This window comes from Oryctolagus cuniculus, chromosome 20, assembly GCF_964237555.1.
Source record: "Oryctolagus cuniculus chromosome 20, mOryCun1.1, whole genome shotgun sequence".
In the NCBI taxonomy this organism is placed as follows: domain Eukaryota; kingdom Metazoa; phylum Chordata; class Mammalia; order Lagomorpha; family Leporidae; genus Oryctolagus; species Oryctolagus cuniculus.
In genome coordinates this window covers 43,303,284-43,325,450 of record NC_091451.1, presented here as the reverse complement: position 1 = coordinate 43,325,450, position 22,167 = coordinate 43,303,284, and the positions used below count along the sequence as shown (strand labels likewise).

At 53.2% G+C, this 22,167-nt stretch overlaps 1 protein-coding gene across 5 annotated transcripts in view; it reads left to right on the top strand.

The window, feature by feature from the left end:
• Positions 1–22,167, top strand: part of SETD3 (SET domain containing 3, actin N3(tau)-histidine methyltransferase) — a 75,248-nt gene that overhangs the window by 12,448 nt on the left and 40,633 nt on the right. For all 5 annotated transcript variants that reach the window (XM_008248950.4, XM_051835212.2, XM_051835214.2 and 2 more), the window contains exons 2-6: positions 1,972–2,081; positions 3,099–3,191; positions 6,937–7,085; positions 8,867–8,939; positions 9,245–9,501. In XM_008248950.4, the coding sequence (XP_008247172.3) occupies positions 1,979–2,081; positions 3,099–3,191; positions 6,937–7,085; positions 8,867–8,939; positions 9,245–9,501 (675 nt within the window). In that variant the 5' untranslated portion in view covers positions 1,972–1,978. The remainder of the gene's footprint in view (positions 1–1,971; positions 2,082–3,098; positions 3,192–6,936; positions 7,086–8,866; positions 8,940–9,244; positions 9,502–22,167) is intronic.

Sequence of the window (22,167 nt, the reverse complement as noted above, 5' to 3'; positions counted from 1 at the left end):
AAAAATCCTTATCATCAGACTCCTCGGCGGTTCTGTTTTCAGGTGGAGTCCGCGGGCCTCCTCAGAGTTGCCTTCAGCAGATGTGGGAGGGCCTGAGGTGCAGAGAGGGTGAGGAGCCAGGCCAGGCCCCGTCTCCTGAGAGGGGTCAGCGTGGGAGCCGCCTCCTCTTCTAAGAAGACGGTCTTCAGGGCAGGGACAGGAACTTCAGCTGTTGCTCCAGCTGCACCCCCCCCTTTTTTTTTCTTTCTGCTTTTGATCATAAAACAACTAATTCATTCCATTGCTGCAGAAATTGTATGTATTTTTAACTGGTGCACTTTCATTGCAGAGTGACTGACGCTGTGTACGGCACACTGTTTTTAGATTCGTTAGCTTTAAACTTTAGGTTCTGAGAGCAGAGAGCACGTCTTAGTGAAGAGCGCTACTTTCTGCATTGTAGCATTGGCTCCTATTTGCCTGGGCTCGACTGTAAGAGGATTAGTGGTCATCCATGAGCAGGCTTCTGAAAGCCTGGAAAAATGAAATTGAAAGATAGCTTTATTTTAGTGCAAAGCAATTTGATACCCATGCATAATTTTTTCATAACACACATTTTCAGTGAACTTTTTAAAGCCCCTTTGTATGTAATGGATTTAAGAAATTTTTTGTATCAAAATAAACTTACCTTTCATTCTGTTTTCCATGAACTTTTTGCGGGTCCTCTGTGTGATAGCAGAAGCTGCATCTTAAACCTCTTGTCCCATTGTGGTTCTACCACAACAGTGCTTTGGGCTCTCCCTCGGCATGACATGCAGCCCACTTGCAGGCCCTGGAGCATCTTGGCTGCTCGTTGCTCGTCCCCTCCTCCTCTAGGCTGCTTCCCTGCGGAGCACCAAACCCAGGCTCTCAGGCAGCCACGGCAGCCCTCACTCAGAGGGTCCTTCCCTCGCTGCACTTCCCTCTGCTGCTCCTCGTCCTATCCCTGCCTTTGAGACTTAACCGTTAGGAAGCGTTCTGCCATAGAGATCCTTACCTGGAAGCCACTGGAGTCTCTGGGCCACACTGCCTCACCTGCCTGTGAGGTCATCCACTCAGTTCTCGTGCCTGACAGCAGGAGATGCCTAGATGGGGGAGGAGCCTGTTCAGGTTGCAGGTCTGCCTTCGACTTCCTCTGAAACTTGGGACAAGGAGCCTTAGATTTTTGGAAGAAAATTAGACGAGCTCTCTAATGCATCCTCGAGCCGTAAATGTCTTCAGCATTTGTCCGGAAAGTCTAATTTATCCCTTATGATCTGCAGTTACTACTAATGGGAAGCTACTTTTTTAAAAGATGTAATTATATATTTAAAGATTTATTAATATGTTGAAAGGCAGAATGGCATAGAGGAAGAGACAGAGAGAGAGAGAGAGACAGGCAGAGACACGTGCTGTCTTCCATCCACTGGTTCACTCCCCACATGGCTGCTGTAGCCAGGGCTGGGTCAGGCGGGAGTCAGGAGCTCCATCTGGGTCTCCCAGGTCATGGGGACGCAGGCGCTTGAGTGTCAGGTGCTGCCTCCCCACGCACGTTAGCAGGCGCTCAGACTCCAAGTAGAGCAGCCAGGCTCAAAGTGCACTCAGTGGTGGGATGCCGCGTTGTGAGTGGCAGCTGAACCTGCTGCACCCCCCCACCCCCAGCCATGGGAAATTGCTCTTTTAGAGCAAAGTGGGGCGAGAACACGTAGTCTGCACGTATGAGTGACTCCTTCTGGAGTATCGTGGGGTTAGTAAACATGCCCGCAAGTTCTGTAAGTGGAAGGGATGCACTTTTCTTCCAGGACTACAGAGCAGATCTCAACCGGAACACCTCCAGTCTGACCCGACGCGTTTCCCTCTCTGGAAGGAGACTCGCAGCCGCGGGCTCCAGACTAGGACACTGCCAGCCCCCATTTATTGCTTGGTGTTTGGTCTTTGGTAATGTGTGTTTCTCTCTCTCCCTCCCCTTGTCTGCAGTCAGAAAATGGGTAAGAAGAGTCGAGTGAAAACTCAGAAGTCAGGCACTGGTGCGACAGCAGCTGCATCCCCCAAGGAGATCCTGAACCTGACCAGCGAGCTGCTGCAGAGTAAGTTACCGCCGGAGGCTGGTGCATACGGGCTCACTGGCAGGGGAAGGGAGCCCGCGCCTGGCAAGCCTGCGCCGCTCCGGCTTGCTAGCCCCGTGGCCCGGGCAGGTGGCAGAGCTCCCCTCACTCGCAGTGCCCTCTGGGTAGGAGATGCTGGCAGCTGTTGGAACGGAGTGGCTGAGGCCTGGGTGAACTTGCAAGCGTAGAGCTTGTGTGCCCGACCACCAGTGTGTGGTCTTCCTGGGGGACAGGGGCAGTGACAGGCTCGGTGCTCCTTGGCGCTGTGGCCTGGGGCAAGTGACTGAGCCCTCTGAGGTCCCTTCTCTGGGCCATCTCAGGAGTGCGGGTCGCTGAGTGAAGGTCATCAGGCCGTGAGCCCCAAAGCCCACCGTGCCCCGCAGAGAGCAGCCCCTGGGGGCTCACCCTGCCTGTCTCCTCACACACGTGGCTGTGAGTGCTGGCAAAGGAGCAGCCAGGAGCAGGGTGTCCCGGGGCAGCCGTCAGAGACGGCCAGCGCTGCAGCCGGGATGCGCCTCTTGTAGCAGTGATGGTGCTGTCTCCTGTGACTCCCCCGGAGTGCTTAGTATAGCGCTCACGCGTGGGCGTGCGATGTTTGTTGACTAATTGTCCTTCTGTCCAACTCTGCTGGCTTCCTTAGAGAGCCATTGTTGCAGAGAGTAACCAGACAGAATGTGGGCTTTTAATATGACCTTCTTTTTCACCATTCCAGAAGAGTTTTGAGGCATTTTTTTGTATTTTAACTTAGTTTTTTAGATTTTCTTGTTTGTAAGTGTATTCTGAGCAGCAAGAATGAGTGAGATGCTAGCAAAGCACTCGTGCTTGGGTGTAGTCACGGTCTGTGAGGGGCACTTGTAGGGTCCTGCCCCGTACTTACCGCAGGGTTGTCAGGGAGGGACGGGCAGCACAGCCACTGCGGAACCCGGGCCCTCTCCCCATGCAGGCTGTGTGGTGGGGTTGCAGGAGAGGCACCTCTCAGTGCTGGCCCTTCCGTTGCAGAATGCAGCAGCCCTGCGCCTGGCCCTGGGAAAGAATGGGAGGAATACGTGCAGATCCGGTCTCTGGTTGAGAAAATACGGAAAAAGCAAAAAGGTAAGTATCACCAGGATGAAAATCTTGTTTCTGGGATGTCGTGTGGAAGCCTGGCCCGGGTCGGAAGGGTTGTTGAGAGTAGCAGGGTCTCCGTGTCATTCCTGCCACTCTGAGTGGTGGCTATGGAGCAGCTTCCAGACTGAGAGCCATGGCCGTGGGGCGCTGTGGGGACCCTTCCCAGCAGTGAGATGCTCTGGCCTGCTCTGGGGAGGGCACAGATGTCGAGCTGGAGAGCGAAAATGTGTGTGCCTGGGAGCTGAAGGGACACAACCCTCACGATTATACAGTGCTCAAGCCTGGCTTTCATACTGTGTTTCCTTTTGGGCTTCAGGACAGTACGGGATACTGTGCGTGGAGAGCACAGGTCTGCTGGCTGGGTCATGTGTGCCACCAGGTGTTCATGATGAGCGTGGACATTCCTTGGTTAGCTGGGAGGTGCGGCTGCAGGGTCTGAGGCTGTGTTCTCGGAGTACGCTGGGTAGGCAGCGTGTTGATTATACAGGTTGCTGTGAAGGCAGAGGGAGAAAGTGTAGTGGAGAGTGTGCCCAGAAACGGTGACAAAGCCTTCTGAGACATGTTCTTGTCTGCGGGGGAGCTGGAGGAGGCAGTGTGGTCCTGTACTCTGCACACATCCGTGAGTGTGCAGTGGGCTTAGCTTGTCTCAGACTCCACAGCGTGCTTATCGGAGCGACGTGGTAGGCCGTGCTGATCCCTCCTCTGCGAATATGCTGCCTGAAGCGTTCTGCGTAGACAGGCTAGCCAAGCTGACGCTGAAGTCGGAGCACGCGCCGTTTTCTGCAGGTTGGGGGCTGATTATGCCCAGAGTACCCCTGATGCCAGCGTCGCCCCTCATCCTGCGGCATCTGTGAGTCTCCTGGGCAGGCCAGCGCCTCTTCACAGTCCTCCCCTCTGTCGTGCAAGGGCTCTTCAGAAAGTTACGGAAAATGCACTTCATGGGGAAAGGTGCATGGATTTAAAAAAATTTTCACCAGAATAAGCTTATCTTTTCATTCCATTTTGCACAAACTCTTTGAGTTACCTCCCACTGTGGTGAGATGGCCCAGGCACCTGGCCTGACACGTGCCAGCACCTGACGGTTCCTGATCATCGTAGAGTTTCCTGTGTGTGACTGTGATCTTTTCAAATATTTCTCTCTCTTTTTTTTTTTTTTAAGATTTATTTATTTATTTGAAAGTCAGAGTTATGCAGAGAGAGGAGTGGCAGAGAGAGAGAGATCTTCCATCCAATGGTTCAGACCCAATTAGCCATAACAGCCGGAACTGCACTGATCTGAAGCCAGGAGCCAGGAGCTTCTTCCAGGTCTCCCACATGGATGCAGGGGCCCAAGAACCTGGGCCATCCTCCACTGCTATCCCAGGCCATAGCAGAGAGCTGGATCGGAAGTGGAGCAGCTGGGTCTTGAACCGGTGCCCATATGGGATTCTGGTTCTTCAGGCCAGGGCATTAACCTGCTGCATCATAGCGCCTGCCCCTCAAATATTTCAAACACCCTGAAAAGTCCAGACAGCGATCTCACAGATAGTGGGGGTCTGCCCCACACTCAGCATCTGTCACAGTTGTCCCGCTCAGGCCTCCTCTTCCCCGCCTGCCGCCCTGCTCGCCTTGCCCGCCCTCCCTCTTTTTTTTTTTTTTTTTTAATTTATTGATTTGAAAGAGCTACAGTGAGAGAGGGCAAAAGGGGGAGAGAGAGAGACAGACAGACAGACAGACAGACCTTCCATCTGCTGGTTCACTCTGTAGATGGTCACAATGACCAGGGATGGGCTGGGTCAAAGCCAGGAGCCCACAGCTTCCTCCAGGTCTTCCCCCATGGGTGGCAGGGGCTCAGGCACCTGGGCCATCTGCTGCTGCTCTTCCCAGGCCATTGGAAGGGAGCTGGACCAGAAGTGTAGCAGCCGGGACCCAAACTGACACCCACAGAGGATGCCGGCATTGCAGGCAGTGGCTGCTCCTGCCACCTGCTGCGCCACAGCAACAGGACCCTCCTTTGTCTTTAAGAAAAAAAAAATGATACAGCAACAGCCCCACACTCCATCCTGTTCATTCCCTTCCTCCTCAGGGCTTGATTGCTTTCTTTTTTTAAAGATTTTTATTATTTATTTGAGAGAGAGAGAGAGGGAGAGAGAAAGGCCTTCTCTCCACTGATTCACCCTTCAAATGGCTGCAGCGGCTGGAGCTGAGCTGATCCAAAGCCAGGAGCCTCCTCCGGGCCTCCCACGCAGGTGCAGGGGCCCAGGCACGTGGGCCGTCTTCCGCTGCTTTCCCAGCCTGCAGCAGAGAGCTGGATCAGAAGTGGAGCAGCCGGGACAGGAACCAGCACCCAGTTAGGATGCCGGTGCCACAGGTGGAGGCTCAGCCCACTCTGCCACAGCATCTGCCCCTCAGAGCTTTCTTTATGGATCATCAGTTGACTTCTGCTTTGTGAATAATTCCATAGAAATATGTGGTTGTAGTTGATATTTTAAAACTGTACACAGGGCCAGCGCTGTGGTGTAGTAGGCTAAGCCTCTGCCTGGGGCGCAGCCATCCCATACGGCTACCGAGTCTTGCCTGGGCAGGCAGTAGAAGATGGCCCAAGTGCTTGGGCCCCTGCACCTGCATGGGAGACTCCGAAGAAGCTCCTGGCTCCTGGTTTCAGACTGGCTCAGCTCCAGCTGTTTGGGGGAGTGAACCAGTGAATGGAAGACCTTTCTCCCTCTGTCTCTCCTTCTCTCTGTCTGTAACTTTACCTGTCAAATAAATTAAAATAAAAATACAAACAAAACACTACATGAATAGGGTCCCATTTGATTTGATTTTGAAACCTCAGGGCTGCATCTTGTTTTGTCTGTGGTGGTGTGGAAGGCTCTGACTCCCGTGGTGCTGCAGATCCACGTGCTCACATCAGCCCGTGGCACTCACACACGCGTGTCTCCTGGGCACGGACGTGAGTTGCTGGCCGTTGTCCTGCTGGGAGTTTTGTGGAAGTGAGTGGAATGTTGGCCTCTGACGGGGGCTGTGTGCTTGCCGGTGACTCTGCAGTGGTGGGGCAGGCATTGCCGACAGCACCTAAAGTTCTGTTTTCAGGGCACCAGCAGGGCGTGTGGGGTTTGATGTGACTGCCTGGGTGCCTGGTCTGTATTATTTCCAGACCGGGTGCTAAGGCTGTCTGAGTGTTGGCCGTTGTGGGGAGCAACTCGGACTAGACTAAGTTACTGGAATTAAGACTTATTCTATGCATCTGCTCTCCCACAATATGGCGCTGGGAGAGAAGAAAACAGCTTCTACACAGCTGCCTCCAGTTCAGCCAATAAACTGTAGGACTTGCTCCTGATTGGAGGAGAGCAGCGTACTCGGCGTGTGGGCAGCCGAGTTAGGATTGGCGGAGGAGGACTATAAAGGAGGAGAGAGACGGCATGCACCAGGAACATCTAAGAGGAACATCTAAGGGGAACACCTGTGCAGCCCCCGAGAGAGCCGGCCAGCGGTGTGCCACTCCCCTGCGGAAGTGGGGAATGTGGCAGGGGGAACCGCCCTTCCACGGAGGTGGAAGGGACGGCAGCCAACCCGGGAAGAACCAGCAGCAAACCCGGGGAGGGCCGAGCAGACGAAAGAACAGCGCAGGGTCCTGTGTCGTTCCTCCACGAAGACGGGGAGCGACAGGCCGTATCTGTCTTGTCAGGGTGATGTGAATGACCCGTGTCCTAAAGGCTGTTCTTGTTTTTTGAAACGTGGGCTGTTACAGGTCTGTCTGTTACTTTTGATGGGAAAAGAGAAGATTACTTCCCTGAACTCATGAAATGGGCCTCTGCAAATGGAGCGTCTGTGGAGGGCTTTGAAGTGGTTAACTTTGAAGAAGAGGGCTTCGGCTTGAGAGCAACGAGAGAGATCAAGGTGAGTTCCTGAGATGTTACCCTGGGGCGCCCATTTGTGTGTGCGCGTGGACGGTGGGGTGGTGAGCAGGCAGCATGCACGCTGCCTTGCTGGCAGCTGTCTCCTGAGCTCACCCCTGGCCCGGAAGAGCCCCGGCCCCGCCCGCTCGTCCTCCTGGGGTCCCCACTGTTGACCAGTGCCTTGGGACAGGTCAGTTCACAGTCCCAGCCTCTGTCAGGAGCCCCTGGATGGAGCCTCCCAGGATCTTGAAAGTTAATGAGGAAAGGGGTGTGGCTTGTGGTTTGGAGGGGGCGGTGCTGAGGTGCCTGTCGGCATCGGCAGTGGATGGCAGAGGGACTGAAGGCGCCCGTCGCCAAGACAGCTGCCCGAGGCAGTGAGCAGGGAAGCGGCACTGCCGGGGCACAGGTGCTTTCTCTTCCCCGTCCTTCCTTCCCGGTGAGGCAGCAGGCCCCACTCCTGCCCCGCCTGCACTTTGCTGAGCTTGGGGACCCGGCCTGGCCTGTCTCTGTGGGAGCTGGTTGCCCACTTGAGTCCACTCCACTCTGCTCTCTGTGCCCTCTGATCTTCGGGGGATCCCTGTGGGGTCCAGATGTGCCCGTACGCCTTAGGGGAGCCAGGTCCTTCTGGGATTATTTTGGGCAAACACCTGTTGTGCCCCATCACCGCTCAGGGCTTGAATAGAAGAGATGGGTGCTGGGCCAGAGCTGTGGTACAGCAGATAAAGCCACTGCCTGCGGTGCCGGCATCCCATGTGGTCGCCAGTTCGAGTCCCAGCTGCTCCACTTAGGACCCAGCTCCCTGCTAATGCACCTGGGAAAGCGGTGGGAGACGGACCAAATGCTTGGGTCCCTGCACCCACAGGAGAGACCCAGAAGAAGCTCCTGGCTCCTGGTTTTGGATTGGCCCAGCCTCAGCGGTCTGGGCCATTTGAGGAGTGAACCAGCAGGTGGAAGATCTCTCCCTCTCTGCCTCTCTCTCTCCTTTCAACTAAAATATCTCTATTTCTTTCAACTAAAATAAAAATAATTAAAAAAACAAAAGCGAGATGGGTGCTTAGGTGCCGGGCCCTCACCTCTCCAGTGTCACCTTTGGCCAAGTTGTGGTTGGCTTTTTACTGAGTCTGTACTGATCTGCTCCTCACCTGTCAAGCGTCCGCTGTGTGAGTAATTTCTTGTTTATTATCACGTCAGACTTCCAAACAAGGAAACAGATGAACCTCAGGAACTCTTCCTTCCTGGCTTGTGACCTGTGGCAGGAGATAGGACACGTAGGCAGGTCAGGTTGTGGACCTCGGCAGAGTCCTGCTGTCCCGGGTCAGCCAGGAAGCATCTCCAGTGTGTGTGCTGTTGAGACTGTCTCAGCTGTGGCCTCTTCAGTGTGCTTCTGTACACTTGCATACTTGTTTTTGGCATAAACAACAAGCATTTCTTTCCTAGAGCTCTGCAGGATGGGAAGTCCAGCGTGGTCTGGTTCTGGTGAGGGCCTTCTTCCTCCTCTGCCGGCCACCACCCTCCTGCTGTTTCTTCAAGTTTAAGTTGAAAGTCCCTTTTTTGCCTTTTTAGTCTATATAATTTTTCTGTTGGAAATAGAATTTTAAACTGTGCTTCTACTCATTTAATGTCACATAAGTTCTTTTGTTTAAATTTCTTTATGTAGAAATGAATTGCTGTTATTCAGCCTGAAGTTATATTTCTCATGTGATTGAATTTCTGACCACTGATTTAGTTGAAGGTTGAAACGTATTTTGATGGTTCTGCTGTTTTCTTATCTCTTACCCCTAGGCAGAAGAATTATTTTTATGGGTTCCACGAAAATTATTAATGACCGTTGAATCTGCTAAAAACTCAGTACTGGGTGAGAATAACTTCTGTTTGTTTGTTCAAGGCAAAGCACAAATAATAAAAAACTGTAGTTTGTAAAATTCTGTTTTGTGGTGCTTCAGGACCGTGTTTGATTGTTTTCCTAACTGGTAAAGTATTCTTCAGATCTGTTTTTTTTTTTTTTTTTTTTTTTAAGCTACAGTCAAAAGAAAGATGCATTAAGACTTTAAATGTTTTCAAGGTGTTTTAGTTAATTTTAAATTTTAGTATGTATTTGGAATGAATGCTTTTTAAAGAAAGGTTGTGGAACTTACGCTGTTGACTTCTGGGTTAATCCAGGGCCTCTGTATTCTCAAGACCGAATTCTTCAAGCCATGGGGAACATCGCCCTGGCCTTCCACCTGCTGTGTGAGCGAGCCAGCCCCAACTCCTTCTGGCAGCCGTACATCCAGACGCTCCCCAGTGAGTATGACACGCCCCTCTACTTTGAAGAAGACGAGGTTCGCTACCTGCAGTCGACGCAGGCTATCCACGATGTCTTCAGTCAGTATAAAAACACCGCCCGGCAGTACGCCTACTTCTACAGGGTTATCCAGGTGAGCACCCGTTCACTCATGTAGATGCCGGGGAGCTGGATTGTGGCAGCGTTCCACGTGACAGCCTCCTCGGGTGCTCAGGCACGCGCTCACTCCGTGTCGCGGCGGCTGTTCGCAAACGTCCCGCTGAAGTACGGGTGCGCTTCTGGGCTCGCCAGTGTTTGTACAAGCAGCAGTTCCTGAGCTGTGAGAACCGCTGGATTTTTTTGGAAGCAAGAGATTACAACGAAATTTTAAAACCATGAAGTGTATTTAGTACAAAAAGATGCTCTGTGTATAAACTTTCCCAGAAAATGAAAGCCATTTTTGAATTTCCCCTTTTTGTTAGTTGTCAGAAGACTGACCATTTAGTAAACTGTAGCGTGATTTGGGTTCAGAGTGTCCCGTGTTTTGCATCAGCTTTAGTTAGCTGTGAGTGGCAGAGTGACGTGGAAATCTCTAAGGCAGGAACGCTGAGTTCCACCTGATTTCGCCGGATTACACTGGCTGTGTTGGCAGCTCAGCCACCTTGTCTGTCATTTCCAGCTGGAAGGCTCGGGGCAGTGCTGCAGTCGCCTGCAGAGCCGAGTACTGTGTCTGCCCGCCACTCTCCCCGCGTCTCCAGTCAGCTGCTGTTGCTGGGCCCGTTGCGTGGCGAGTGTGCATGGTGTCTCGCTCCTCTCCCCGTGCTCCTTTGACCCTGAGTCAGGTTGACTTGGTTGTTCCTCTTTGCCGGAAGTAGTAATTCCATCTCTTTGCTGTAGGTAACACTGCTTTCCGTATAGTTCTTTAACTTCTCAGTATGCTTACTGCACAGAATCTTAACACTTTGTTGAATCTGCCACCACCAGTAGATCGAAAATTGGATGACTCTGTTGTCTTCAAGTGGAAATCAGTGTGACGCTCTAAACCTCCAGCCTTAGTGATGGCTATGTGGGCTGTATATTGCTTTTGTTTCAAGTTTGCTTGCCTTGCAGCCCAGCGATGGAGCCAGCTCAGCTCTTGGTGGAGTGTGCATCTGCTCCCCTGCAGGTGGCTCTTGGGCCCTGAGGGGCTGTGCATTTGTTCTTTGTCCTCAGTTGTTCCTCTTCAACGAAAAACCTAAAGCTGAGTTCAGTAGGTCCTTGTCATTTCCTGTTGTTGTACAGAGAGCGACAAAGGAGCTTTTTCTGCGACTGTGTTTCTGAGATCTGTTCCGAGTTGGCAGTCTGTGGCCTCTGCAGTGAGAGGAACAGTTCTGTTGTCAGGCTGGATGATCGCTGGTCTGCTTACTGCAGGGCGTGTTCAGGTCGTCCCTGAGCAGTCACGTCACAGAGGAAACCGCTCAGTGTGTGTTCAGGTCGTCCCTGAGCAGTCACGTCACAGAGGAAACCGCTCAGTGCGTGTTCAGGTCGTCCCTGAGCAGTCACGTCACACGGATGAAACCGCTCAGTGCGTGTTCAGGTCGTCCCTGAGCAGTCACATCACAGAGGAAACCGCTCAGTGCGTGTTCAGGTCGTCCCTGAGCAGTCACGTCACACAGATGAAACCGCTCAGTGCGTGTTCAGGTCGTCCCTGAGCAGTCACGTCACAGAGGAAACCGCTCAGTGCGTGTTCAGGTCGTCCCTGAGCAGTCACGTCACAGAGGAAACCGCTCAGTGCGTGTTCAGGTCGTCCCTGAGCAGTCACGTCACAGAGGAAACCGCTCAGTGCGTGTTCAGGTCGTCCCTGAGCAGTGACGTCACACAGAGGAAACCGCTCTGCCACCGTAAGCCAGGCCCTCTGCCCCCGAGAGAAGGGGAAGTGCCTCCTGGTGCCCCCTCCGGCACAGCACGCGAGTGAGCGTGAGCCTCTCTGGGATTAGGGCGTGCTGAGGTTCCGTAGCCTGCAGGTTGCTCCAAGAGCACTTCCCGCCTGGCAGAAGCAGCATGCTACCTTGTGCTGAAGACAGTCGCCAGTCTAAAAGCATTAACGACTGTCATTTCAAAGCCAGTGTTCTGTGTTATTGACGAGTTCTGCATCAGTAGATGTGAAACTAGGCACAGGCTGAGGGTTCCGATGCCCAAGTGCAGATTCAGTGTTTGCATGGGGGGTGCTCACCTAAGTCTGCCACAGTCAGAAAACTGAAATCTGAACGCTCGTGGCTCCAAGCCAGACACACCCCTCACCTTGTTGGCACAAAGTAGAATTACAGCTCATCGGACATCGGCTGTTTTGCAGAATTAAGTCAGTCTATTTGAAAACAATTATTATTTAGAAATTGGATATTTTTCTGTCGAAAGATTCAGGTGGAGGAGAGGGTAGAATGTGTCTTATTTTACATGGGGACAACATTTGGGGGCCTTCTAGATTGTTAAACTGGAGTGGGGTGCTGTGTCCAGCACCCACAGGAATTTCTCAGCCCAGGTGCCAGCAGTGCTGAGTGTGTGTGCAGAACTGAGCACCTCCAGTGCTTCCATGGTTTTTTTTTTTTTTTTTTTTTTTTGACAGGCAGAGTGGACAGTGAGAGAGAGAGACAGAAAGGTCTTCCTTTGCCGTTGGTTCACCCTCCAATGGCCGCCGTGGCCGGCGCGCTGCAGCCGGCGCACTGCACTGATCCGATGGCAGGAGCCAGGTGCTTCTCCTGGTCTCCCATGGGGTGCAGGGCCCAAGCACTTGGGCCATCCTCCACTGCACTCCCTGGCCACAGCAGAGAGCTGGCCTGGAAGAGGGGCAACCGGGACAGAATCCAGCGCCCCGACCGGGACTAGAACCCGGTGTGCCGGCGCCGCTAGGCGGAGGATTAGCCTAGTGAGCCGCGGCGCCGGCTGCTTCTATGGTTTTGGAAGTCGCGGTCATTTCCTTCCACTGACTGGTGGCCAGGGGCTGGGCTGACACTGCTGTGAGTGACGTCACCTGCTGGATTGTGAGGTTGTCTCGCTCCCCAGTTCTGCCTTCCCTGGTTCTGTCTCGCTATATGCTGTGGCTGGTACAAAATGTATCCTAGGGCATTTTGCTTACTCTGTTATAACAAACATCACTTCTTTTATTAAAGAAAAACTGAGCAGTTTAAGTCCAGTTTTGGGGATGTTTGACTTGTTAGGGAAGCTGAAGTCCCTGTGGTGGTTAGGAGTCCAGTTTCCTTTGGCGTGGTGGGGTGGAGCCACTGCAGGCCTCGGTGTGATAGCCGAGCCGGCCTACCAGAGATCGATCCCTGCGATGTGAGCTTGGAGCTGGTCCCCTTGGACAGGTCGACAGCGTGGCCTGCAGTGGGCGGCAGGAGGTGATGCGCGTGCAGGCCTGGCCCACTTTGCCCACTGCCACGGCGCTGCACTTGTGGTGTTTGGTTGTTTTGTTTCCTTGTGTTTTCAATCATTTTTCCTCCTGCAGTGCCTTAGGTTAGCGTTTTTTAGCCTTCTCTAGGGGCCAAAGATAATGAAGCCCGCAAGGCTAGAGATGCGGCCCACAGCAACCCTCACTCACTTGGAACTGCTTCTCGGTGTCAGGACGTGTTCGGGCTCGGGTTCTTCATGTTAAAGTCAGGTAAATACTGACATTTGCTGTGGGTTTCGAATCGTGGAGTCAGGTTTGTTGGGAAACACCCCTGCTCTTCCCAGGAGCACAGGGTCTCCGGGGGCCTGGAGCATTGCAGCCTCTACCTGTGCTGACCCCGAGGGCTTGGGCCCTCACCCGACCCCCTCAGCCCTGCTCTGGGTCTCTTTCAGAAGAAGAGAATGTGACAGTCGCTAACAGTAGGACGAAGTGGCAGAAGAGACCGTTGCAAGTTAGAGCGACACAATAATGAGCCTTGTAGGCGATGTCCCGGCCGCGATCCGTGCTTGCTGGGACGGAGGCTGCAGCGCAGGGAAGCAGGCCGACCTCCGGGCGCTGTCGGCTGGGTGCAGGGGTTTTCACTTGAGCTTTCATGGCCACGAGAAACGGATTTAAGCAAAGGTTATCTTTTAAAAATCACCCGCCAAGTCTCGCTACTTTCCTCATTTTGGAATGTTATGGCTTTTAAAAGTCTTCGTAGTAAACACAGATGTAAACAGTGTACTGCTGTTACTGTATCAGTGTCATCTTTTCTCACTTCAGTGCCAAACCAAGTCTTTTTCTCCTACTTTCTATTCTTTTTTTTCTTCTTTCTTTTTTCTTTTTTTTTTTTTTTTTTTTTGACAGGCAAAGTTAGACAGTGAGAGAGAGACAGAGAGAAAGGTCTTCCTTCCGTTGGTTCACTCCCCAAATGATTGCTACAGTCAGTGCTGCACCGATCCAAAGCCAGGAGCCAGGTGCTTCTTCCTGGTCTCCCATGGGGTGCAGGGCCCAAGCACTTGGGCCATCCTCCACTGCCTTCCCGGGCCACAGCAGAGAGCTGGACTGGAAGAGGAGCAACTGGGACAGAATCCGGTGCCCCAAGTGGGACTAAAACTGAAGTACCGGAGCTGCAGGTGGAGGTTTTTTTTTTTTTTTTTTTTAAAGATATATTTGTTCATCTGAAAGGCAAAGTTACAAACATAGAGACAGTAAGAGAAAGAGATCTTCCTTTGCTGGTTCATTCCCCAGATGGCCTCAACAGCCTGAGATGAGCCAGGCCAAAGCGTGGAACCAGGAGCTTCACTCAGGTCTCCCACGTGGGTGGCAGGGGCCCAGGCATTGGACCATCCTCTGCTTTTCCCAGGCCATTTACAGGAAACTGGATCAGAAGTGAAGCAGCCTAGAGACCCACAGGGGATGCCAGGGTCGCAGATGGCAGCTCTAAGAGCTACACCACAGTGTTGGCACCTCTTTCTCCTGCTTTTCCCAGATCTGGTATTGGGTTTTAGCTCCCTTTTGCCCTTTTTTTTTTTTAAAGGTTTATTTATTTATTTGAAAGTCAGAGTCGCACAGAGGAGGAGAGGCAGAGAGAGAGAGAGAGGTCTTTCATCCGATGGTTCACTCCCCAGTTGGCCACAATGGCCGGAGCCACACTGATCCGAAGCCAGGAGCCAGGAGCTTCTTCCGGGTCTCCCACACGGGTGCAGGGTCCCAAGGACTTGGGCCATCTTCCACTGCTTTCCCAGGCCATAGCAGAGAGCTGGATCTGAAGTGGAGCAGCTAGGTCTTGAACTGGCACCCATATGTGATGCCAGCACCTCAGGCCAGGGCATTAACCTGTTGTGCCACAGCACCAGCCCCCCCCCCTCACCCTTTTGAGAAGGCTTCCTTTCCTTTCTAAGGCAGAGTGACAGAGAAAGGAGGAGAGAGAGTGACAGAGAAATCTTCCATCTGTTGGTTCACTCCCCAAATGTTGGCAAATGCTGGCACTGGACAAGGCTGAGCCAGGAACCAGGAACTCTGTCCGGGTCTCACGTGGATGGCAGGAACCTGAATACTTGGGCTCTCACCTGTTGCCTCCTGGGCACGTTAAACAAGCAGCTGGGTCAGAAATGGAAGAACCAGTACCTGATGAGGGCGTCAGATGCATGAGTGCAGCCTGCTGTGCCACATGCCCACGCTTCTCTTTTATTTTCGTGGGTCACCTCATCAGTGCCTTGTCACTCGGGGAGCGATGAGGACCGTGCCAGTGCAGAGGTGACACCTGCATGACAGCAGTCTCACTGTAGTTGGCTCCCTTGGCACTGTGGCCCTTCACCTCTGTAGTTGTGAGGACCCTCTGCACAGAGAGATGTAGGGGTCATGGGTCACAGTCACAGAGCACTTGGGAAGGAGGGTGCGTGTGTGTGTGTGTGTGTGTGTCCAGACTCCAGAGCTCTATCTGTGGTTTTTAGATACGGTTTTCCCCCAAAATCACATTCCTAGGGCATACACCAACCCATGACTTTCATATTTGTTATGAAAGGTTACAGAGAGGCAGAGGCAGAGAGATAGACAGAGACAGAGAGAAAGAGAGATAGAGAGAGGAGAGAGGTCTTCCATCCACTGCTGGTTCACTCCCCAGATGCCCACAATGGTTGGAGCTGCACCAATCTGAAGCCAGGAGCCAGGAGCTTCTGGGTCTCCCACGTGGGTGCAGGGTCCCAAGGACTTGGGCCATCTTCCACTGCTTTCCCAGACCACAGCAGAGAGCTGGATCAGAAGTGGAGCAGCTGGGTCTCACACGGGTGCCCGTATGGGATGCTGGCACTGCAGGTGGCGGCTTCACCCACTCACCACAGCACCTCTGATTTGTTTTCCTCACTTTCCCTATTATCGTGGTTGTTGCCTAAAAGCTAGAAAAGTCGTTGCCTGAGCTCTGCCTGTCCCACTGTGCCTTCTTGGGCAAAGCCTCTTAGCATGGGCACTTGTTAGTTAGTTCAGGTCAGCTGGTCTCTTCACTGCGCTCCACACAGTTTGCTTAAAGCCGCGTGCTCCTCTGTGTCGTGGGGCACTGGGCTCTGGATCCCTGCAGACTCCTCCAGGAGTTCACAGATGCTGGGGTGCGGCTGTCCTTGAGGGGCTCCGCAGCTGCACTGTGGAACAGGACACCGCCAGCACCAGGGATTTTTGAGAGCGCACAGCCCTGCTGGTGAAACTTTACACGGCGGCTTCAGGAGTGAGGAACGTCAGAGGCTAAGTTTAGAAGGGGCTGGGCTACATGCGGAAAGGGCTTGTACACCCCACGTCAGGCAGGATTTCTGTCAGTTTGTGAAATGGGGCCAAGGGAGAAGAGACCACTGGTGGCCCAGGGGAGCCCGGGCACTTCTCACTGCTGCAGGGCCTCAGGCCTGGAGAAATGCCACCAGTAGTGAAGACAAGTTCAGCTCCAGGCTGGGACTTGTGCAGGGGAAACAGACCAACAGTTTTGTGCTAGAAGTCAGTGGAGAAGCAGGATCTGACTTAAACCGCTTGGGAGGGTGTGGTTGTGTGAAGCAGATTCTGTGAGATTTTACTTGACCCGACTTAGCCAAATGGTAGTCGAGGTGTTTTTACCTGTGTCAGTGAAAAGGAAATCAGTAGACCCTGTGAATGAACTGTTCATTCACATCTCATGGGGCAGGTGCTGTTAACAGAGGAGCCAGCTCGTCCTAATATTAAGAATTATCATCGGGACGTACACATTTTTCTGTGTTGAGAGTAAATTGATGCTTTTCAAAGTAAATGCCACGTGTCCAGGGTTTGACAGAACAGAGTCACGTTTCCATCGATCTCACAGGGCAAGTGGTTTGTCGCACTTTGTGCTGATCAGACGGTGTGAGAGGCTCAGGGAAAGAGGGTAGATGGGCTAACTCCTCTGTGCACTGACTGCTGCGCATTTTATTTCAAGGCGAGAGTCTTGCCGTGAGCGCCCACTGCTCCTGCCTAAACCTTAGGACAGAGCCAGGCAGTGCCAAGTCGGCTCCCTTCCTCAGAAAGGCAGCGTCTCCTGCCATGGCTGTCTCCAGGAAGAGGGCGCGAGAGGCAGAGGATGCGCCTTTGGTTCTGGGCGTTGTGTGGCTGTGTGGCTCAAGGCAGCAGCTGCTTCTCCCGTCTCCTGCACTGCCTGCCTCTGATGGAGCCACACAAGCACAGCACAGGGTGTGCATTTCCAGAGATGCATTCAGCCTGCGTTTTCATAAATCTCTCATCTGCAGCAGAAATCTGATCACACACGAGGCCTTCAGAAATGTGCACCAGGCAGAGTGGAAACTTCTGGGCCAGGGGTGCTGTGGCACAGTTGGGTAAGCTGCCGCTTGGGACTCCTGCACCCCATGTTGTGGTGCTGCTTTCAGTCCCAGCTCCTCTGCCTGCTGGTGCCCGAGAAGGCAGCAGATGATGGCCCAAGTTTGGGTCCTTGCCCCCGACACGGGGTCCAGATGGAGTCTCGGTTCCAGATTGGCCCAATCTTGGCTCTTGCAGGCATTTGGAGCAGTGTGGAACAGCAGATGATGGGAAGTCCCTCTATTGCTCTGTCTTTCCCTCTGTCACTCTGCCTTTCCAATAAATTAGATATATATAAATATATGTAATGTAATGTGTGGCACTGTGACACTATGGCAGTGAATTGACAACCATGATGACTGCTAATGGGCAGGTAGCACAAACAGCATGGATACGCTGGGCAAAGAGACGATTCAGAAGGTTTCATTGCAGTGTTTAGGACAACACACAGTTTAAAACTTGTGAATTATTTATTTCTGGAATTTTCCTTATATGGTGTTGGATCACAGCTGACCAAGGGGAACTGAAACCGTGGACAGCAGCACCCTGGGCAAGGGGCATGGCTGTGCTTTCAAGTCCACGGAGCTGCACCGTCTGCAGCTGTGAGGTCGCTAAATTAGCTCAGCTGCCCTTCATTGAGTGTCTTGCTGGTGTGACCGTCACACCTGGGAACAGAATGTTTTCTTGTCAATTTGAAATTGTTTTTAAAGATTTATTTATTTTATTTGAAAGGCAGTTAGAGAGAGAGAGAGAGAGAGAGAGAATGAAGTCTTCCACGTGCTAGTTCACTCCCCAGATGGCTGCAATGGCCAGAGCTGAGCTGATCCACTGTTGCTGATGTTGGGTGAGTCGCTGGCCACCCTGCCCTGAGCCTGCAGAGCGGGTTGTGTTTGTGGCCTCTGTGACTCAGTGGTCAAGGCTGCAGCTGTCGTGGCCACTCTTTGTGTGCCCCATGTACTCCTGGGGAAAAGGCAGTGGTGAGAAAGGCATGGAAAGAGGAGATGGCAGAGGAACCTGTGTCATGCCGATTGCTGTTTACATGTAATGTAAAATAGAGAGACAAAGAGAACTCTTCCGTATGCTGGCTCACTCCCCAAATGCCTGCAGCAGCCAAGGCTGGGTCAGACTAAAGCCAGGGTCCAGCGACCATGTACATGAGCCATCAACTGCTGCCTCCCAGGTGTGCGTTAGCAAGAAGCTGAATTGGAAGCAGAGAGAATTGACTTCTGGAAGAGGTCATTGTCATGGTGTCAGAATGGTTAGGAAATGCATTTGCATCCAGCTCCGTAGGCCAGCCTCAGAACAGCCCTGTAGAGTGGGTTTGTCTCTCATCCCGGCCAGGAGATAGGAGTGAGGCTCGTAGGGGCAGCCGTGGTCCCTGTTCTGGATCGGGATGTTTTCGTTGGTGGGTGTCCTTGGGGTTATCCCAGGGTCTTAGGAATGTGCCCTGGCTTGAATACCTCCCTAACATATTGCATATCCCAAAGCCTGCGTGAGGGCTTTGTTCCGTCGTCAGCTGGGCCCTCACACACCGGTGCTCAGTACCTATTTATGGAGTGAATAAAGCAGTCAGCAGGTGAGACAGCGAACACTGAACAAAGCGCTGGTCGGATGCCACATTGTTCCATTCTTCCCGCAGCCAGGGGAAGGTTTGATTCCTTGTACTTTGCTGGGGACTTTGACTTGTGAGGTCTTGCAGCCAGGAAGAGGCCGGCAGAGTCTCCGGTTCAGACAGTGCGTGCTGGTGCTCCCAGCCCGGGTGCCGTGCTCATCCTCGTCCATCCTCGTCCATCAGGAGCCCTGATGGTGATCTGAGCTGTGCTGTTCAGAGCCTGTGTGTAATCGCAGGGGTGGGGAACTGGTTTTCTGCCAGGGGCCATTGCATGTTTATAACATCATTAGCAGGCCAAGAAGAATTATCAACTTGAAAATTAGCCTGCTCTGGATTTATTGAATTTAGAATCCTGCCCACGGTTGCCTTGGCAGGACCTCACATGGCCCGGGGGCTGGGTGTTCCACAGCCCTGGGTCATTCCCGACAGAGACTGCAGCCCAGACCCTCTGTGCACCATGGCTCAGTTATTTTTTTCTTTTTTGGAGGAGATGTTTCCCTATTTCTTGTGATTTGTAAAAGATCACCGATGATTCCATGAGCACATGACACAGTCTTTTCAATATTCAAGGCAAGGATTTTGTCAGGAGAGATCAAACTGTTTAAAATGCCTGGTGGGCGGTCTGTCATTTCTGTCACTTTGGATTCATTTTCCTTCCAGCAGTGACCGTCACTCAGTCTCGTTCCCTCTGGTCCAGCTCTGCATACAGAGTTAAAGGGATCTTTCTGAATGTAAGTGATGAATCATGCCGTGCCGCTGGCTTCCCCTTACACCTAGATAAACTCAGAAACGGCCAAGGCTGCCCAGGTGGCCAGCACACCCTCCTCGGCCACTGATGCCCATTCCTCCTCCTGGGTCTCCGCAGGTGCTCCAGCTCCTGACCCCTCAGTCCCCTGGTGTTTCCTGACCTTGGAGGACATCCCTGTCCCCCCTGTGTTCGGGGATCATTTCTGTGCAGCTGTGTCACCGTCTTTAACGGCTTTTGTCTTTTTTACCCATGTCCTCTTCTGGGTGGTCCTTTCCCCCTGGGCACCGTCGAGCCCCTCCTACCTGCCCCAGGCCGTGCGCCTGCAGAGCTGCAGCCTCACAGCTTTCCCCGGTTTGTACAGAGGTTCCTGTTGGACACTTTTATCCCTGTGGGGGGCTCGAGGAGTCAGCACCCGTGAGGACTGCTGTGAGCCTAAGAGAGCGTCCGTCCGCCGTGAGCGCCGGTGTTCCTGTCCTGCCTTTCTCGGCCTTCCAATGGGTGGGCTTCCCAGTGAGGGGAGAACTGGTCAGAGCCTCAGCTCTTGGCGGATTTCATCTGGCAGCTCCCCGATGGCCAGCTGTGTTCTCTGGGCTGCTGCGGTTTTCCCCTTCTACTTGTTTTGTTTTTTGTAAAGCACCTTTGTGTTTTCTAAGAGGTGCGGTGTTGTGAAATTTGTTTCCGCGTTGCCCACTTGTTGTCCTCTGTCTCCCTGGTGCTCCCTCCTGGCCTCTTCTCCTAGACTTGACTGGCTTTTCTGTGGGTGCGCGCTCGCCCTCTTCCCAGTGGTTCCCGCACCTGTGCCGAGTTCACTGCCGAGTCCTCTCCAGCCAGGGCTCCGGGGTGGGGCTGTGCCATGCCTTGGTGCTCCCGTGTGTGTTGTGGAGTCTGGGTCTGAGGCCCTGTGTCGTCCCTGACTCTCTTCCCGCTCCCCGCTTCACTGTTTCCTCCTGGAAATGGCCAGGCATCTCCACCTGGCACATGGCAGTGGCAAAATGCCTGGCAGTTACCTGCGGTGGGAGCCTGAGTTAGTTTTGGGAGGGCTGCCGCTTAGAGGCCACTGTGTTCTTCAGGCCTCGAGCTTGGCCACCTGTTGGGATTGCATCCTTTCATCAGTCAGCAGTATTCTGACTTAAAAGAGCGCATTCCAAAACTTAGAAAACTTAGTAATGGCATGGGTACTGTGTTCATTTTTATTTGCATTCAGTCTCACGGAAAAACAGAAATAGCACCCATTTATTTTTCTTTCAAAAAGCAGTCACATAACTATCTGAAGTATTTTCCGATAACGGTGGAGTTGTACTGAACGCATCTCCAGTTCAGTGGTAAAGTCGCCAAGGAGATGGAGACAGAACCTGAGATCCCTGTGTCTAGACGTCTGTTACGGGGTGGGTGGGAGACCACGTGCAGGGAACGTGGACGGTGAAAACGGTAAATGGAGGCAGCGACCCTGCTGTTGAGCTCCATGAAGGCTGAGGCCAGGAGGCGACACCTGAGCAGCTTGACAGGGGAGACTGTCTCCCGGGTACTGCCGGCAGAGGTCTGGCGTCGGGGAGCAGCAGGACACGCATGGGGGATGCACAGAAGAGCCCTGGAGCCGGCCGTGGTACAGCCCTGCGCTGAGAGCAGCCCCGGGCACCTGCGCAGGAGCTGCCTCCCCAGGGCCTGGCCTGCAACTCCCCGGGGGGCCTGGAGCTCCCAAGGTGTGGGCCGGTTTGGGATGAGCGGCTGCTGCTTTAGCAAGTCACCCAGACCCCTGGAGCCTCAGTGTCCACCCTCACACCCTCAGACTTGGGAATGCAGCTGAGCTGTGGTGAGCGTGAGCGACCATCCTGGGGTGGAGCATCTCCCTTGATGTTGGAAAGGAACGTGCTGTATCAGATGTAACAGAGGGCGCTTGTTTCCGGGAGCCGGGATGGCCGTCACGGGAGGGAGGGAGCCAGGCCACGGGGAGCCCTTAGCAAGCCTTGGGACGCAGCAGGGCCCGGGCGCCACGTGGCCGTGGTGTGAGGACAGCCTCACCAGCTGGCAGGGGACGCTTTAGAGGGAGACGGCCAGCGAGCCTGGTGAACCTGAGAGGTACTCACTCACGCTCACAGGCGAAGCTCACAGAATCTGGTGGCAAACTGGATGTGAAGGTGGCGGGGCAGGCGAGGATGATCTTGATGTTTCTGGAATAAACTGGTTTTAGGTTTTATCTTCTTTGACGTAAAGTGACTTTACTAACCTTTCTGTATTTAAAATCTTTATGGTCCAGAAAAGAAATCTTTTTGAGACCAGATTCTGAGCTTACACTAACTTGTCTTCTGGTGAGACACACCACAAGTGATCCACAGGGCTTGGCCTCTGCGTTTCAGCTCAGACAGGTTTATTTTGTACTACAGAGTGTGTGTTTCCAGCCACGCCTTTTGTATTCAGAAGTGACTCTCAGAGCAGATTTTTATTTTAGATTATAAGCTGTGAAAGTGAAGGTTTTAATAGAAGTGCTCACCCGGCCTGGCCACCGTGACATGCGCAGCGGCCCGTCTGAGCAGAAGGCTCTCAGAGCCAGCAGGCTTCAGTTTCAGGGTAGCAGAGGTTTCTACGAGCAGCTCTGATAAGACTTAAGGTCTTTATCTCATGGGGCCGGCGCGATGGCTCCGCGGGTTAAAGCCGCAGCCTCAGTGCCAGCGTCCCGCATGGGCTCCGGTTTCAGTCCTGGCTCCACTTCCAATCAGGTTCCCTGCTAATACTCCTGGGAAGGTGGAGGGTAACC